The sequence below is a fragment of the Colossoma macropomum genome, unplaced genomic scaffold, assembly GCF_904425465.1.
Source record: "Colossoma macropomum unplaced genomic scaffold, Colossoma_macropomum, whole genome shotgun sequence".
Taxonomy (NCBI): domain Eukaryota; kingdom Metazoa; phylum Chordata; class Actinopteri; order Characiformes; family Serrasalmidae; genus Colossoma; species Colossoma macropomum.
Window position 1 is genome coordinate 28,067,841 of NW_023494784.1, and position 19,364 is coordinate 28,087,204.

The 19,364-nt window shown below is 38.6% G+C and overlaps 1 protein-coding gene across 1 annotated transcript in view; it reads right to left on the bottom strand.

Annotated features, from left to right (window-relative positions):
- The window catches only part of pde11a (phosphodiesterase 11a), a 70,128-nt gene that overhangs the window by 2,897 nt on the left and 47,867 nt on the right, over positions 1-19,364 (bottom strand). The window contains exons 11-19 of the mRNA XM_036566997.1: positions 16,650-16,796; positions 15,974-16,081; positions 12,595-12,704; positions 10,635-10,725; positions 9,254-9,354; positions 8,656-8,733; positions 8,184-8,247; positions 7,957-8,031; positions 6,240-6,323 (exon numbers count right to left, since the gene is read on the bottom strand). Coding sequence (XP_036422890.1) covers positions 6,240-6,323; positions 7,957-8,031; positions 8,184-8,247; positions 8,656-8,733; positions 9,254-9,354; positions 10,635-10,725; positions 12,595-12,704; positions 15,974-16,081; positions 16,650-16,796 — 858 coding nt within the window. The remainder of the gene's footprint in view (positions 1-6,239; positions 6,324-7,956; positions 8,032-8,183; positions 8,248-8,655; positions 8,734-9,253; positions 9,355-10,634; positions 10,726-12,594; positions 12,705-15,973; positions 16,082-16,649; positions 16,797-19,364) is intronic.

The following is a 19,364-nucleotide window of genomic DNA, read 5'->3' on the forward strand; positions in this document are numbered from 1 at the left end:
TATTTCTCCATTTCTGTTGGTCCAATTGTCATGAAATTTTGATATAGTGTAAAATGACAGCTGGCATTTTCAAATTATGCAAAAAAAGAAAAAACGACAAAAGATACAAGGTTTTGTGCAACACTGACAAAACATTTTTCTGGGTAATTTTCTGTTAAACATATGTTTTCTGCTTTTTTTCTGGCATCCAAAAAAGTATAACTTGTCCTTAATGGCCATTTTGATTGAAAATGAAATTAACGAAAAGCTGATCTGACTTGCACATTACATGTATACAGTATACAGTATATATGAATGATTAATTGTCTTAGTGACAGCTGGGTTGATTTAAGTGTTATGTGAATTTCTCAGGTTCACACAGTGTATTAACTAAACCACATTTCACATCCCTGTATCTGCAAAACACACACCAATGACATCTTTCACACACTATTCTCACATACACACACAGACACTTGAAGAAGAAGGTGTTACACCATACATACGACAACAAAATGAAAGCTGCTACCAAGCTACTACTTCAGCACCAGAATTGCTCTCAAAGAAAGAGACATTTTAGTTAATTTTAAAAAAGCAACTGTCTGCCTCAATTCAAAAGCACATATCACATCAGTTCCCCACTTTACTGCTAATGGGACAATTGACCATTAAAGTATCACAGAAGACAGAGAGATTACTATACATTCTTTGTTTCGTCTACTTCGTCTAACTGCAGGGACAGAATTGCAGATTTACACCTAAATGCCAGCAGACATAATTGGTTCTTTATCCTCAGGGCAACACCACACAGTCTTCTTTGCTTTAATACATCTACAGCTCAATAATAGCCACCCAATCTCCTCTCTCTTATTGGAGCAGCTCTGTACCTCCCATGTTTGATAACTGCAGAAGGAGTTAATTCTGTTCAATGAGAGCAATGACAGCCTTTCATCTTCTATAACTGTGAGCTAACTATGCTGCTGCAAAACACAAGAAGCCATTTTATGGCTAATCTCTCTGACTGCTCAGTCCAGCATGGCTCTGATCAGCAAGCAACACAGCAATAAACAAACACCTCAATGGCTCAACCACATTTGTTCAGGAGTGCAGGCGAATTGCTGTTTTTTGTTGCCAGATAAGCTTATTTGTATGATTCTGCATGCCGTGTATATGTCCCCTTCTGTAATTAACAGGTGGAGGCAAAGCTCACGTGAAGGGTTTGTGTATTATTCGTGTACAACGTTTTGTCTTTTTCAAAGTTGAAACCACTTCTTTTGTCGTGTCATTTGTGAGAAGAATCCTGACAGGAAAGAAATTATTTTCAACTTTGAAACAGCCACACTTAGCTCCCCACCTGTTTCAGTGAACAGAGTAATTTTGGTGTGTTATAAGAAGCAGAATTAAAGAAATAAAGAGGAACATTTGTGTTTGGTAGGTTCTGTACACTACTGACTTTATGCATCAGTTATGTGCACACTTTTGATTCTGTTGACACAAATTTCTTCACAGCATAAGAACCACACTGGGGCACTGCACACTAGATGGATGGGAACTAGTCTCTGAATGCAGTGCAGTACGGTTTGAAATGCTACGTGTAACACCACAGTCTCTCAGTTCTGTGCACACATACACACACCCTCTGTCTCAAACTCAGTACTTCTGTACTTTACAAGCTATTTTTAATGAAAATAGTGTGTTCACACTGGAAAATAAAGCAGGACATTGTGTACTGTAAATACCCATATGATGTGCTACAACCTCTGAAAATAAGAAGTGTGAAAGCTTACACACTGTTTGCACTCCATAAGCACAGGCTGCCACAGAAGGGGAGGAGCCAGCAGAGGATATTTCAAATGAAAATTAGTCTTTGTATTTCAGTAACTGCAATTTCATGCACCATTATTTTCAGAAGAAAATAAATTCACATGAAATATTTTTTTTACTTTGTGCAGCTAAGAAAGTGAAAGTGGAGATACAAGTTTTTTGTGCAACACTGACATACATTTTTTAAAGTTTTGGAAAATCTTAGCTTTTTGGTAATTTTTCTTCTTGTTTTCTGCTTTTTTCTGGCATTCAGAAAAGTATAAATTGTACTTATTGGCCATTCTGATTGAACTGTCTTAGTGACAGTTGGGCTGATTTAAGTGTTATGTGAATTTCCCTGGTTCACAGGGTATTAATTAACCCACATTTGTACACTAAAATTTACAGAAAAATGCCATATCCAAGTTTGTTTCCTGTAAAGGATGTTAACTTATTTTCACTTAGAAAATCAACAGAAAATATGCAATTCCAAAAATATATACTTTGGCTGGGGTGTCCAAACTTACATACATGCAGTATTATACATAGGTACCCACACATGTGTTAAGAAAGCCCAACTCTATAAAGTTACCAAAAATGTTTTGTTTCTGTTTGTCTTTATTAGATTTCAACAATTAAAAAAGTCCTGATCCTGACATTGTAGGTTAGTCCTGTATTTCCCTGTGCTGTAAATAAACAAAAACAACCACACACACGCACACACACACACACACACACACACACATACACAGAAACTTGAAGCAGAGGTTTGTAGAAAGACTAAAGCTCTGTGATAATGTATGTAATGGGTCTCTCTTGCACTGTGTGGGGGGTAACAGAGGGGGATTTGTTACACCGTCTGCTGCAGCTATTTCCCCACATGGTGTGAGTTAGGGAGACCTGTAGAGACGAGAGCAGCACATCAGTATTCCAACAGAGTTACACAACCAGAGGGAGAGAGAGAGAGAAGACAGGGTTATCAAGGCTTTGAAGATGGAGTTTATGTAACATGAGATTAATATTCTACACGACAGCACCAGCAGCACCAGGGGAGGAGAGAGAGAAAGAGAGAAAGATATGTGGGATTTTCTTCCACCCACACTCTAAAGCCCCACCATGTCTCTGATCCTTCCACACACACACAGAACACAATCCCCCTCCTGGTTTTTCAACTCTTGTTTATACAAAACTGAGTTTAGCTGAGAGTCACAATAGAAACTTTAGGTAAAGTGGATAGAGTGGTGCCAATGGCACTGATACCCAGTATCGGTATCAGGCTGATCAGATATCAGAGGAGAAAATCTGATCAGATTCTTTAAGAAATGTAGCCTGAAATATCACAGAACTGAGTGCAGTGCAACATAACATATAAACAGTGTAAGGTAGGTCACGTGATAACAGTAGCTACATGTTGCCTGTTCTCAGCCTTAGACGCTCTACCCACACATGCATGCAAGTCTACATGTTGCCGTCTGTTAATGAGAACGTAGCTAGTAGTAGTGGCTAGCTATGTATTATACTTGAATTACAACTCCTTTGCAGTGCATGTGATGAGGGATATTTCTTTTTTTGTTTTTTGTTTTGTTTAGTTTTGTTGTTTTGGTGAAAGAGTTGAAAAAGCATGTTGCTGACTTTGTATTTCTTTCTTTTGAGCAGTAAAACAGTTGAGATAGTTTAAGCATTCTTAGATGGCCATCTTAAGTGAAGTACTTCAATTGAAAACAGCACCTTTTAAAGCTGCATTATGTCTTTTTTTGTTAAAATTGAAAGAATTACTGAGTCAGAAGAAAAAACTCACTAAAATATTGTGTGTGTGCTCGGCTGCTAGTCACCCTGTAAACCTGGAAATATTTCAGTGCTCGATGATTAGGCCTCAGATGCAAAATCAACATTATCCTGATGAAGATATCACTTACAGCCTTGTAAGACATATCCTTCACCAAGTTTTGACTGAGTTCACATTGATTACTTTTTCAACACATCAACACACTCATCATCAAATTCATCCGCCTTGGGAGGACAACTGACAAAGTACAACCGACATTATAAAATGTACAAAAGTTCCACCAGAGAGGTATCCAAATCACCTAATCTTACATAGTGTAGTTTTTAAAAACTGTCAGATTGGTATTAGAAGTAAGAAAGATAATAAGCAAATAAGCAAAATATAAAATATAAAATAAAATAAAAACTTTAGTCCATGGGATAGGACCAGGAAGTATGACAATATATATATTGTTATTGTGATAAATTATATCACAATATAATACAATATGCTTTTCTGAATATATCATGCATATCGTCAGTACAAAGAGCAAAATTAAAACCATTGTGTTATTGTGTTCACAATTTCTGTATGAATGTACCACTTCTGGTACTTTTTACTCAGTTCCAACTGACGTCTAAAAAAATAAATATTGTGACATATTGTGCATCATGAAAATTCCCTTTAGTATCATGATATTATATTTTTGCCTTATCACCCACCTTTACAATGGGACACTCAGATACTCTGTATATGATCTGCAGTTTTGGGCATGCTAACAGAAATTACTGTGAACCATTAACGAACAACACCTAAGCCTGCTTTTAGGTACCTGTACAATAAATAACTTTGTCAACCAAAGAAATAAATGCTTTGCCTGGAGAGTGAGCAGAAAAAGTAGAGCTGAACTTTCCAACTAAATGCACCACATTAGCCATTACATATTCACTTTCATCCCAAGAGCTACCTAACCACATAAAGACTATCAGAAAATCATTTTCAATTACTCGACTTTTAATATTGTTAAGCACCTTATCACACTCAGAGGAGAACGCTAAAAGCCTGATTCACAACATGCCACACAGCCATGTAGAAACCCAAAAGACTAGTATGTTCACAGCAAATGTGGGACAGAGGGATCCTGCTGCTCAGTAAGAACAGGAGCAGATGTGTTTTGGTCATAAATAAGACACAGCACAAATGGGACTCCCACATGAATCACAGTGGTAATAATCACCTCTACGTCCATCCCACCTTCAACGTCACCCCTGCTGTTTTTGTCTTCTCTTCAGAGAGACAGACAGAGAGGGAGAGAAGCAAATATGTAAATGCGCAAAGCAGTCTGAGTTTCTTTTATACTCAGGGAAATGAATCAAGTTTTAATCCAATTACATTAATTACTGCAGCATTCTGATGAACCCAGCAGGAAACCTGACACACAATACCAGTCATAATGACATAAATAATAAATCTTATTACTGATATGTAATGTCGGATAAGAGCGAAGAAACATTTAGATACATTCAATATTGCATGTTCATTCAAATGGCAGCCTGTATGTGATTGACATCTAATTATGAAATTGACATATCTAAGTTTTTGTTGTAGTTATCGTAAGTATGTTCTTCAAGATATATTAACATCTAAATTGGCTGATCTAGTACATCACTGAAAAAAATCCCTACTGTGAAAAAAATGTGAGCTCAGTTTTGGCAGAAGAAACAAATGTGAGACAATGTCACTCCTACTGTTAGTGGCTTTAACAACAACAACAAAAAAAAGATTTATTCCCCAAAAGAACTAAGAGTAACTATCAATTATGAACTTGTATCCTAATTTGTACATCACTGTACTTAAATGTTTTGTCACTTGTAATGGGCTTGTTTTGTGTTCTGGGAACATTAGTAGGTCTGTTTTGGTATTTGTGTTCTGGTGTTTGCTGGTGGTTGTTTATCTTCTCTTTCTCTCTCTGTTTTGGTTGTTCTTAATGTCCTGCTGAGCCGTGGAATGATTAATGGGGAAGGGGGTTGTACTGCTCAGTGCTAACAGTAGAGGACGCCATTGTTTCAGGAAGGCTGTTGTGTGGCTTCTAATTCCTGCTCGAGTCTACAGCCCCAGCAGCCAAAGCATTTGCTTACAACACTGTGCCAAATTTCTATGTCTGATGTGTGAAGCCAGGCTGTACTGGATGAAGAAGGACCACTTGACGTGCTAGTTCAGTTTGAATAGCCATAAAATGCTGTTCTCTACTTTCCATAATCTGGGCCGTTGAAAGAGACTTCATTTAAAAAAGAAGAGGAAAAAAAGAAAGACACTGTGGTAAAAATGCATATAACAGGCAATTCGTGCTCTTTACTATTATAAGAATGAACAGTAGGATAACTTAAAATGTGCATGAATCATCATGCATATTTCCAACTATGACTGCTGATTAATTGAGAAGGTCGTTTTAAAGGTTTAAAGGTGTAAAACTGATTAATCACACGACAGCCCTAAGGTTTTACTAGTTCAGAAACTGACTATAATGAAGCTGGCGTTTTTCTTCAACCACAACAACATCCAAAATTTTTCCTCTGGTACATAATTTAGACACATCCCATTCTGGTACGTTTCTTCACATCAACACTGCACATGTTATCAGTTTCATTTGTAAATATGTATCAGTTGTCGGTGCATTGTTTAATGTCATTACCTCATACAGTGGAGAACAGATACCATCGATCCATTCCAGCTGTAAACTTGGTAATTCATCCTTCCGGTTTCGGTCAAAGATGGCCTGGAAAACAGAGACTTGTATGAGAAAGTTTTCATTAATTTAGCTAGTTGAATCGTCTATTAGTAATAAGTCAAGGCAACTGGACAGACACAAAGTGAGCGTTCATTGGGCACAAAAAGATGAGGTGAAAGGTTTCATTAAAGAAATGTCTAATCATTTAGCTTATGATTGGAATTACAATGAATAACAAAGTATATCCAAGTATTTGCAAAGTGGTGATCAAATATCAAGAAAACTACTTTGACAAGAAATGATTATACATAGCTAATTGCATTACACTACATTATATATGTATTGTTGTTCCCAAAAATACTTTACATACTGAATAAAAATTGAATTGTCTCTTTTAGTTTCTGACATTGCTTATTCTATCCATTGTTTAAGCCAGTATTAGATAAATAACACTATGTATCTGATATGTGATTCCAATTTCTTGAGCAGTAGCATACCTGCTGGAAAGATACCAGCCTTGCCTCAACAGTAAATATGCATTTTCTGAAGGTAATGTGAATTGTGTTGCCGTTTCATCTCTTTCTACTTCCATTATCACTAGGTACCACCAGTTTTCTTCTCGTAATCTTGCACTGGTCACACCATTGGCACTATGCAAGCATGTGTAGTGTATGTGCATGTGTGGCTCATATAAATAGAGTGAGGAATGAAAGAGAATGTTTCACAGACTGATTCACTGAGTCCTCTGTTTCTGCGACTCAGTTCTCTGTGGGTATGACGATAGAGGATGGCTGAGCGGAGGCTGTGGTGGAGAGATAGTTCCCAGGCTGAGGCGCTGTAACTGAATATATAATGCAGAACGCCCACGCGCTCAGTGCTAAAGACTTTGACTGGCCGCTCAACCTGAGGCTAGCAATACTTCAGAGTGAAAGGCAATGTGTCCGGCCTGGATTATGTGCCAGGCCATAATTACTGTGGGGGTGCACAAAAGCATCTGAGCTTCAAAGCTCTGGAGTCTGAAGAGCTGCCTCTTTCGCTAATGTGCTCCTGTTTGTTCCTAATTAGCAACAACCATGATCGAGAGTGACAAGAAGAAGCTTTTGACTATTTGCTTTGTTAGCTGTGTGGGGTTTGTTGAGTGTGGCTGTGTGTTCGCCTTGTGAATCTAAGTCAAAGTAAAAAGGTCTTATTAAGTCACATTACATGTGTGTCCTTGGCCATCTGGTCAAGGAGCTTCATTCTGATATGACCATAACATCTCATACACACATATATTATGAGGAATTCTGTATGTTGACCACACTACAGTTCCAAAGTTCTAGTGCAATTTTTCTTCTGTTTTTTTTGTCCATTTTTTTTTAACGCCACAGCTACACATCCTTTCAGACCCATAACGCTCAGTTGTCTTCTCAGAGTGGAGGGATGGATTTGACTGTCCTACTAACTCGTAGTTTTAAGACTAGGAGGATGGAGATGTGAAAGTGCCATAAAAGTAACAAACTAAATGCTGATTAATTTGTATAGTTATACATATATAGAGTTATAAATATATCTTCAGTTTGAGAAGTTAAATAAAGTACAGTAACCTAATCTTTACATTTTCATATTATAATATTATTTATCTTCTTACCTGAAAAAAAAATATGTGAATGAGGTATTAGTATGATGCAGCTGGACTTACAGAAGGAGTCAGCTTCAGCTCGGATCTCTCTCTGTCACCCTGCTCAAAGAACTCACTGGTGACCAGTTCTGCTACCTGTGGGAGTGCACATTCCCACACACACACACACACACACACACACATACCCAGACACATGTGTACACACAAAGTAGCCAAAATTCCATTACAATGACTGTGGTCCCATGCTTATCTGTAGGGTAAAAAGAAAGAGAATGAGTCACGCTTGCCTTGCGAGAGATCTCCCACGGCTTGGTCACGGCTCCTAAATCACATGCTGTCATCAACATTGACCTAACATACCGAGAGAATCATGTCAGGCACGGTATGTAGACAGGCTGCACAATATATTGTCTTTTTAATTATTATTGCAATATTGGCCTTTGCAACATCAATAGAGCAAAAGCCTGAAATATGTAAATGAGCCCTCCAAAAAAATCACAATATTCTTAGCATAACCAAGCTCAGACTGTACTGCAAGTGCTTAAATGCATTAAGATATAATGGTCCAATAAACAAAATCATTTTGGCCACAATAATGCAGGCTAACCTTTGTTACAATAATTCATTTTTGTCCATATGATGTAGCCATAGTACATAACATTGTTATTATACACATATTCATTAACGTTTAAAGCAAATATTAATACAAAGGCATTACAAAATGAAAGAAGCTAGATGTAAAGTGCCCCACCGGCTGACCTGAACATATCTCTGTGTTCTTTAACGTTCCAGTTGTAGTCTCCTTTATTGACCAGCTCAAAGAAACTGCTTCTGTTTCTGTGAAAAGTAGAAATTAAGTAAGATTAATGATGTCATAATTCACCTTTGACAGCTGTGAGCTAGAATTCTTTCAAGTTCATTTTTGCTAGCAGTTGTTTTCAAAACATTTCCATATCTTCACTTTTCACCCCAATAAAGTACTAATAACTCTCCTTGCATAAAAATGCAGTGTGCAGACAATTACATCTTAGCACCTCTTAGATCTTTAATATAGCACTTGTGGAAGCTTTTAGGCTGTCTGTGCAGACGTTTTATCCTAGTTCTCCCTGCAACCACATAGGGGCAGTAGAGGCTCAGGAAACAAGAAACTATCAACATTCCAAAACAGTCTCATTTTACACAACCACCTTTTGATCCTCCAAGAACACTTTTGCTCTTAAACAGCAAAGGCATCATGAACAGGCAATATAAAAAGAAGGATCAGTTAACTGTTTTGGTGTTTCTGAGGTTGAAGATTTTACATGGATGTGTGGGACAGAGTTGTGTATTTGATATGCAAACACACAGCAGCACTCACTCAAAGTAGAGTGTGAGGTCTGTAGCCAGGATGGATTGTTTCAACAGCTGCATCAGGTCTCCATAGTCCCTTGATGACAAGTTGGAGAAGATATTATGGCCCTAGAAAAAGCAAAGAGCAAAAGACCAGTGAGACCTGGAAAAGAATTTGCGTTATAAAACTTAACAGAAGCTTTGTAATTGAATTGTTTGTCAATAGGTTTTCAGTGAAATGAATTACAGCGTGCAGTCTCTAACTAGTCTGAGAGTGAGAGTGGCTGGTGGGCTGGTTGAGGTCAGCTCTTCTGCTAGAGGAGGTGGTTTATGAGCTATAAGTCCACATTCCTCTCGCCATCCTAACCTTGACCAATCAGAAAGAACAGATTTGGCAGCGCAGAGTTTGGGAGTGGGGTGTAACTGCCAGAAGCAAACGGATGTCGACGTACAGTACTAAGCAAAAGTCAGAGACCACTCTTTGTTTACTTAACTTTCAGTCAAAGTGGCCATTAAGGAGAAGCTATTGATTTTTAGAGTAAGAGATGTTGGATGATTAGTTCTGGATCACAAACAACACTCTAACTCATCCTAAAGGTATTTGATGGAGCTCCATCACTCCACAGAATGTAAATCCTTTTCTCTACAGCCTAAAACTGGGTGGTTTGGAATTGGACATGATTCATGTTTGGCTGCTTCAGAGAGTCCCATTCTGTTGGTTAGTGCTTCTCAGATTATACAAGCTGTGTGTAAGCAAATGGCACGTGTAATCATTCTGTGCAACTTAAAGTAGCTGAACTCACTAATTAGCAGGGGTCACTGGACACATTTGTGTCCAGCCCTTTGCCTTCGTCTCTGAAGCCATTCCACCTGCATCACAGAGCATGTTTAACCAGTGCAGCTGTGTTTCTAGAACAATGTCATAATAAATGTGTTATTAAAGTGGGATATCACCCAGCATTTAAAACGTCAGTTATCTTTATGTGTGATAATATTGCTGTCTTGCTATGGTTTGCATGAAATAATTTAGAAAATGAACAAGGTTTTTTTGCCAGTAAATGAGTTTTTCCCACCACTGGGGGCTGTTAGTACAGTAAATCAATTAACTGTTACAGGGCACAGGCCTACAAAGATGTTGTGTCAACCTGACATCAAAGTTGGTAAATGCAACCTTTATGACAAATGATGACCATTGGAATAATTGTTTATAAATGTTTATGTAGGTTTATGTCAGTTGTCATGCAGCCTTATGAACACTGTTCTACAGTAAAGTGTTACCAAGACAACAGTCCTGTCAGCTGTCAATACCACTATTAAAATAAGGAGTCTGTGTTCTTATTAGAGGGTCCTGACCTGTAATGATGTTGAATGAATCTGTGGTGTGTGTGTGTGCGTGTGTGTGACCCTACTTCACTCTGCAGGATCATGACGGCGTGGTTGAAGTGGTGATGCTCCAGTGTGGCTGAGGTCCCATAAAGAAGAGACAGCGCAGAACCCGTCCTGAGAGGAATATGGAGAGATTAGAGGGGGAGAGAGATGAGAGCGAATAACAGAGAGTGAGAGAGATGCATGGTACTTCACTTACACCCCACCAGAGAACGTGCTTTATGTGATGCCAAAGTAAAGGTAATATAGATAGTAAGTGCAGTGGAGTGCAGGTAAAAGTGAGTAAGAGTTGGAACAGAAGTTGAGTGTGCTGCCCTGACTGGGTCATGTGTGTTTATGGATTCCTTATCCAACACACTCTCCGTCTCTCTTATGCAACAATCCTTATGCAAGTCTCTCTCTATCTCTTCACTAGAGCAAGAGAAGTGGAGTGGAGACACATGGATCCCCACACAGACACAGACACACACACACACATGAGTAGTACAGTTAGTCAGTAGTGACTAGCTGAACCTTCCAACCCCCACCCCTGAGAAAAAAATACATTACTGCCACATCAGTGATCACAGTTAGTAAGACTAACTTAGCTAGCACATAGAAACTAAAGCACTTAGCTAGCTACACAAATATAACCCAATAAAATGGTATTATGCTCTAAAACCAGCACTTAATACATTATTTGCTGTGTATTGTAATATTCTGTTGCACAACATTGCATCCCCCTGACAGAATTCACAGATTTTTATCCTTTTTGTTTTAATCCATCAGTGTTCTTTCACTATAATACCCAGCATGTATTATGCAAATACATCATACCCCTCTCCAAATGCAATAAAGAAATCCTGACAGTTAGTCATTGATGTAGAGGCTAATAAATACACATGTGATGCTCAGCTTCATAGCATTAGTGTTCCTTCTGCATCAGCCAGCTAATATAAAAAATTATGCAACCCATAGCAGTTGTAGGTAACTCCTCCCACCTTCAAAATACATCATAGAAGCATTTTCCTAGTCTTTAAACTGGAAAAACTTAATCTAAAGACTATCGTGACAACACTATAGCTTTATTTTAGCCAGATGCCCTTTTAGTGTTACATTTATGCTGTAATTCCCTTCAAATATAATCCTGACGGGGGGGAATATCTGGCAGTAATTGTAATTTATTATGCTTATTATTTTGGAAGATTTGTATTTAACTTGGGTATTATTGACACTGAATTCCTGTACTTTTCTTTGATTACATTCCCAACAGAAAAATATATACTTTTACTCCTTATTTTTTTAATTTAGATCTTCAAAGTACTCAAATACTCAAATCTCAAAGACCTTTTTCTCTTGCCGAGCAGTTGATTTTCAGCACATTTCAATTTATTGTTTCTATTAAAACACCCAACCAAATTAATTTCACTATTAAATGAAACTAACTACACTAATCTGTCTGTGTGAGGACTAGTTATGCCAATCAGTCACTATAGCAGACACCAACAAACAAACACAAATCTTAATTAATTTGCCTGAAACATTTACTTTTCCACCTTTATATAATTGAGTATTTTTAAATGTTGATACAGCTTTACTTTCACTCAAGCATATGTTTGCCTCCATGCTTCCATTTTCAATTGAACTGGGGTTCAGTAGGAAAGCAGCAATTTTTGTAAACTCCGATATTAAATTGAACATTAAGGTTCTAAAGGGGTACTGGTATTTTTTGTCCCAGGCATCAAACCTCACAAAAGCAAAATTCTTTATTTTAAGGTAGAACACAGAACCTCACACTGCAGGCACAATCTGATGACTGCATAATACTGGGCTGAGGGTGACATTAGGTTTGACCTTTTTATTTACAGTCAGTTACATTTACTCAGGTCTAGAATTGGAACTGACTGAGATGCAGGTGTGGGGTTTAATGCTGGGGAGCTCATTATGAGGGAACTGTTGCATGCTGGTTACAGGCCATCACAGTGTAGTCAGTGTGTTTCTCACTTGGCTTGGAAGGCATTGTTGGTTCCTCTGTGATCCAGATCATGGCACACACAGCCCACTATTAGAGCCAGAATCTCCAACTCCGACAGTGTCTCTTGGAATCCTGCCGTCTGGGATACACATATGCACACACAGTCACTACAGATCCACCTTGAAACAAATACACACATAACAATATGGGCCAGATTTATAAAACTCTTGATTAGCACACTGGTGTCTTTTTAACATTGTTTTCACTGTGTCCTAAGCAAGAGCCAGTCAGTCTCAACATGTAAATGAGCTCATACATATTAAAGACCTTCACCATGAGAAGCTACAGTTGGCTGCAAAAATGGACACAATGAAAGAAACAAAAATAAACAAAAAGAACTAGGAATTTTAAGGGTGTTATTTCTGACAAATAATAGTAAATTATTTGGTAAAGATGCTTTTACCTTTTAATCAAGAAATAAAAGGAATGTTAATAATCACTGGCATATAAAATGAGATAAAAGCATGGCAATGCCCCACATCACACAAGCAATGCTATTTGCTCTTAATGTCATGTAAATCAAGTAGTACTTTTTATAAATCTGGCCCAGTATGTGTTTCAAAGTCTTAGAAAAACATATCATGGTGCAAAAAATGGATCTGGATGTATGGGTAACTACAGTAGCAGTAATACAGCACTGCTGTCTGCCTGAGGCACAAACTGCACTGAACACCGGAAACATTTTAATGTGATTTATCGAGTGACTTTTTCTGAGGTGCACCATGTGTAGAGTATTTCACTGGCATTTTCATTCTCAGAATCAGCAAGTATGACAAGGACAAGGAACAATTTCAGGAAAACAGAGGCACTGCCCTCCTAGGCAGCTGGTGGACAACTGTTCAGCATCTACAGAAGTTCTACAGATAGGGGCTCCAGAGTGGAACAACCATCTAACCATCTATCATTGGAAGATTACACGTTCGATACCCAGCAACACCACCACCATCCCTGGCCAAAAGTCCACACTCTGCTTGATTGGATAGGACAGCACTCATCATTCAGCACAATGCTAGCCATAGCTGCTAAAACCACAGGGGGAGCAGGCATTCGTCGCACCACTTTTCAGAGTACTCAGGCGAGGACCCACCACTTTTGATTGAGTTTAAGACGCTTACACTGAATAGAAACTAAACTACATGGAGCGCTGACCAACACAAACAGGGAAAGAGCCAAACTCCTTGGTAGAACCAATCAAAATGAACTAATGCACTGGGTCACAGTTTGTGTTACTACACCATGTGTTTTTATTAAATTTCAGTTTTAATATTTCTGCTCCCTTACTACACAAAGGTCACTTTCATGTCGACCTTATTTGGTGCAGACCCACTGAACTTTTTCTATAATTCAGCCCGTTTTGACAAGTGAGCACTCCACTTGTATTCAGATGCGCTCCAAATAACTGAACTGTGGACTTGTGACCCTCTGCTTGAGGTCACTCCTGGTGGGAATGCATCTTATGATGGTGCACACCAAACAACAGAATTCAACCCCCAGAGGCTGCTTTTCTCAGTTCACATCAACGCTGTACTATCGACATAATCTGCCTGTTTTGATATTTTACTCTTTATACACTGTCATATTTCCTTCAGCACAAGCTGCTGTTAATAACAGCAGATAAGCAATAAATTAATAGCCAAGATATGCTTTAAACTTTGGCTCATGGAATGTATTTTTGGCCAAGCATCAGCGACTTGATTGGTTAAATACAAATTGGTAAACCAAACGTCTTTATTTATATTTATATTTTTATATTTAAATTTTTATCTTTTCATGGTGGTAAATGTGAGAGTAACAGTGATCACATCCCTGCAAAAGTCCTGACCAATAAATGAAAAAACTCTCATTAATAGGTTTATAGAGACAGGTTATTATTGCCTTTTATTGCAAGACATGAAAGGAAGTTGAAGTTACTATTGCAAGGTTTTTTTTTTTTTGCTCCACCACTTTTGGAGGTGTGGTGCGCCACCCCGATGCTAGCCAGTGCTAGCTGACACAACATAATTAGTAGACAGGGCTCTCCATCAAGTGCTTTGAGCTGTCATTATGCTGAATTAGCAGCAGTTTGAAAAGAATTGGTGGTTGGATTCATGTGTCTCAGAGGAAGCATGTGCTAGCCTTCACCCTCTCAGCCTGATAGTATCATCTGACGGGGGAGACAGCTAGAGGTAGAATAGATGCTAGCCACTGCATCTTTTCAAGCTGCCACTAACTCAACGCCACTGCAGAGGACAATGCATTTAAAGAAGAATGCTAAATTGGAGAGAACTAAGTAAAAATTAGAAAAACAACATGAATAGGGATACAGAACATGCGTATGGCCAGAAAAAGGATACAATAGAAGCAATGTCACAAATACAACTATATATATATATATATATATATACACACACACACGCACAGATAAAGAATTTCCATTCAGAGTAATGTATAGTCCAGAAGTAGGATTAATTTCTGTCCAGCCTATTTTGTTTTTCACTTTTAATCATTGTAGAATTTTAAGACATTTCCACTCTTTTTAGAAAATTACTTTTCAGGACTTTTCCAGGACATTTTCTATGCCTTACACATCTCATAGCTGCTTCTCACAGACTTGCTTCTGCTGACGTCCTTAACATTAAACAACACAACCCTTAAAGCCTTATCAGTCATTTGGTTGCTCACTATGAGAAGTGAATGTCCTTATAAAGCTACACACTGTAAACAAGATGTTGTAATGTATACATTGGTGTGCATTTATGAGGTCTTGTTCTATGAGGAGCTCCAATATAGAGGTCATCTGTCCACATCAGACACTGCAGCACCCAAATTAATAAATAGGGCATCAGCAGCTAAATTAAATCTCAGAGGCTTAATACCACAACTTTACACTTTTCCAAAACCTCACCAAGTATTTCCAGGACATTTAAGAAATTGCCCCATTTTTCCAGGTGTTTTGCATGACTGGAAAGCTAGACTCTCGATTTACAAGGCTCTTGTGGGAACACTGAAGTTTATCATGCAATTAATTGTTTTAATACTTGACATGTATGGAAACCATTCCAGGTTAACAGATGGGGTGCTGTAAACACTGCAGTTCCACAAAGGACTATTTTTTATTTTTGTTTTTGAGATGTTAATCACCTAATTGGTTAAAATCTAGTGCCTGTTTAGACATTACTGATTCCACTCTGCATCCATCTTTAGAGTCCAGCCTAGTGAGAAGGAGACCTACCCTGGAGACATGCACGACTGTATCAGCGGTGTCTAAAAAAGCCAGCTCAGCGCCTGCACACACAGAGTATCATCTTGCTAGCCAGTAATCAATGCCAAAGTGCTCTCAGTGTGTGCATGCATACGTATGTGACTCACAGTAAGCATGGCAAACATGCACTGGCAGACGTTGAACGCGTGCCTCCAGTTATGGTACAGAACCATACGGTAGTTCTTCCTTACAGTCAGCAGCCACCTACACAGAGTCTAGAGAGAAAGGAAGAGGGCATGTCAGAAATAGAGAAAGAGAAAGTGAGAAAAACAGAAGGAGACAAGCATGTGAGAGAATTTTCTCCTACAGCATTTTCATACACAGAGTGAAAGGGTAGAGTGAGGGGTAAAAGGCTGGAAAGGTTTTTAAACCTTGGCATTTTCAGCTAGACTGTGATAAAGGGAGATGAATAGGAGCAGATAAAAGCAAAGTTATGCAGAGATAGAAAAGAAAAAAGTGCATTTGAGTCCTTCACTTTGTCATTCAGAGCAGCATGACCTCTTATTGAATGAAGCACTGGGAGATGCAATAAAAAGGCCCCAGAATGCCAAAGTATGAAAAAATACGAGGTCTTAGCAGAGGATCTGTGTGTACTTCAATCACTCTGTAAGTTAAAAATGGGGTGCAAAATATGCTTTTTATGCAGAATGCAGCAGTCTCACAAAACTGCCTTTCGTTTGCTGAGGTTAAGGTTAAGGTTAGGGTCAGGTTTGTGTGTAGGCATATCCACATAAAACTACAATAATACATGCTGGAAAACCACCATTAAGAAGCGTGTATCACCTCATAGTCTATCTTAAATTTCTGCAGCATCCCAAGTTCCATGAACATGCGCAGGGCAGCAGTTATCATGGCATCCACATCCAGAGAGAAGTCATCAAAGGATAGCTTATCAATGCCCAACTCACACACCAGAGGGATATTAGCTGCCTGAAATACACAGAGAGAGAGAGTGAGTTTTAAAAGCTGTTTCATCAACTATTGTTGGCTGTCAAAAAGAGCTTTCTTTCTTCAAAAAGAGTTGATTATTGCCACCAAATGCAGGAGTACTTAAAAAATTGAGTGGTACTTTGAATGGGACACAGGCAAAAGCACCAATGTCCACTTCAATGTGACTCCAAAACTGACGAGTTTAGCTTAGCCAGAGAAAGGGTTCTAAGTACAGTACTGTGCAAAAGTCAGAGACCTCCCCCAGCTTCATTTAGTCTCCAGTCCAAATGGCCAATAAGTACAAGTTGTTGTTAAAAAAGATAATATTTTTTAGTATTCAGTGTGTCCAGGCTTTGCCTTTAGTGCAGACCTGCCTTCACCTTTTCAAAAAATCTTCAGCGATATTTTTCCACAAAAGTTCAGTCTTAGAAGTTGGTTGCATTTCCTGCTTCTCACGATCCAAATAATCCCAAACACATTCAGTGACGGCTGAGGTCTGGACTCTGAGATGGTTGGTCCATTGTTTTGAGAACACCAGCAGCTTTTTTATTTGATCTGCAAATATTCTTCTTTTTTGTCTGTTTCCTTTTCTCAGTAACGACTTACCAGCTACACATCCTTTAGACTCATAGTGTTGAGTTGTCTTCTCACAGTGGAAGGATGGACAGAAACACCTGTGGATTTTTTCAGATCTGAAGCAACAGTGATGCTTGATTTTCTGCTCTCTCTCAAAGATTGAAGCTCTTAATATAGTTTACCTAATGGTGACAGTTTTGGTCTTGCATGGTTGCTAGGAGTCCCATTTTCCCTATATCTTTTTGAATTTCTTTGGACACTCCTGTTTTCCACATATTTTCCTTTGACTTATCCTTTTCTTATGCAAGTTGATTATCTTATATCTACTCTCCTTCATGATCAGATATAAGAGATTTTTCTCCCAAAAAATAAATAACTTGTACTTGTTGGTCTTGTTGCCTGGAAAATAAATAAATAAAGAGATCTCTGATTTTGGCACAGTACTGTACATAACAAACTTATTTACAGCAGAACATAAGCACTGTTTTTAGGAAACGGTTGTTGTTACCAAGCATGCAAAATAAAAAATAAAAAAAAAATCAAGAAAACACAATAAATAAAAGGAAAAAAATAAAAGAAAGAATGATTGTACCAATACTTGTACAAGCAGGACACAGAGGAGATACCTTGAGTCAAACTGATTTGTGGGCACAATTCAATACGAAACTCGCCAATGCAAATCTCTTTAACGCTTTGAGACACAGAGAGCTGGCAGGAACGTTACTACTCTCTTGGAGCTAACAAAGCAGAGAGACACAGAAGAAACAAAAGAGAGGGACAGAAACACTAAGACAAAAAAGAGGAGTCTAAAAGATCAGGAGGAAAAGCAGAGAGGGAGTGTCTCAGGATATGGAAAAGAACATACGAGCAGGCTGCAGTATGTTCCTGAGCCTCATTCACTTCCATTCAGACACTTTGTGAATGGAGCCGCTCGCTGTAGCTCTTCACTGACTACTTGCTCCTCAAAATGTTTCTGATTCCACAGCGTCTGCACCCCCAATTAAAGCTGAGAACGTTCTGGATGGCTGAGACTCTTAACAGCACACAGATAAACTGCTAATGAGGGTGCTATACATAGAGCTTACAGAGAGTGAGAGAGGCAGAGAGATAGAGAGAGAGGCTAATGAGAAAACATTGGCAAGGGAATTTGGTGTTGTGTTTCAGTGACGTCATTGACAACTGCTAATTGTAGATATCCATTAATTCTATTACTAATTATATCAATATCAATGGTGAACAGGAAAGGGAAGCAGCTAGGGTAGTCTGTTCATTAGACTTTGGTGAAGGTTTAAGTGAGGATTACAGCTAGTCCAATGTCCAAAGGATGTTTAATATTGTTGCTATATATTTGAGGCCTTTGGACTGAAGCTAGGAAATCATACTTATTAAGGGGCCTTTTTTGCCCTCACGGTCTGAGTTCACTTGCCATTTCTATACACAAATGACTGGTAATTAGTTCTGGATCACAGACGCTACTCCAACTCATCCCAGCGATATAGGATGGAGGTCCATCACTCTGGAGAAAGTTTCACTACTCCACAGCCCAAAGGTGGGGAGATTTATACCCCTCTAGCTGACACTTGGTACGGGGCATGGTGACCTTAGGATCATGTGTGGCTTCTCCAGAGCAATACTATTGGCTTTTCTATTGAGATTATACAAGCTGCGTGTGCACAGTAAAACAGCTGTGTCAGAAATGGGTGCACCTTAAAATAGCTGAATTCACTGCTTTACAAACTACTTTTAGAAGGGTGTCTGGATACTTTTGGACATAGAGGGTTGGCACTGTCCACAACATTCTGAATGAAGATTCTCTATTGAAAAGGAAATGCAGTCCAGAACTAGACTTAATCTCGGTCCGCGAAACCCAGTGGGGCAAATGTAATTTGACAAGTTGGGGTGGGGGGCGAAGGTCATGGGGCTATACCTCACATTTATCACTGCAAATGTAGAAATGGGCAAGTACATTTAAAATTACACTCATCATATTCA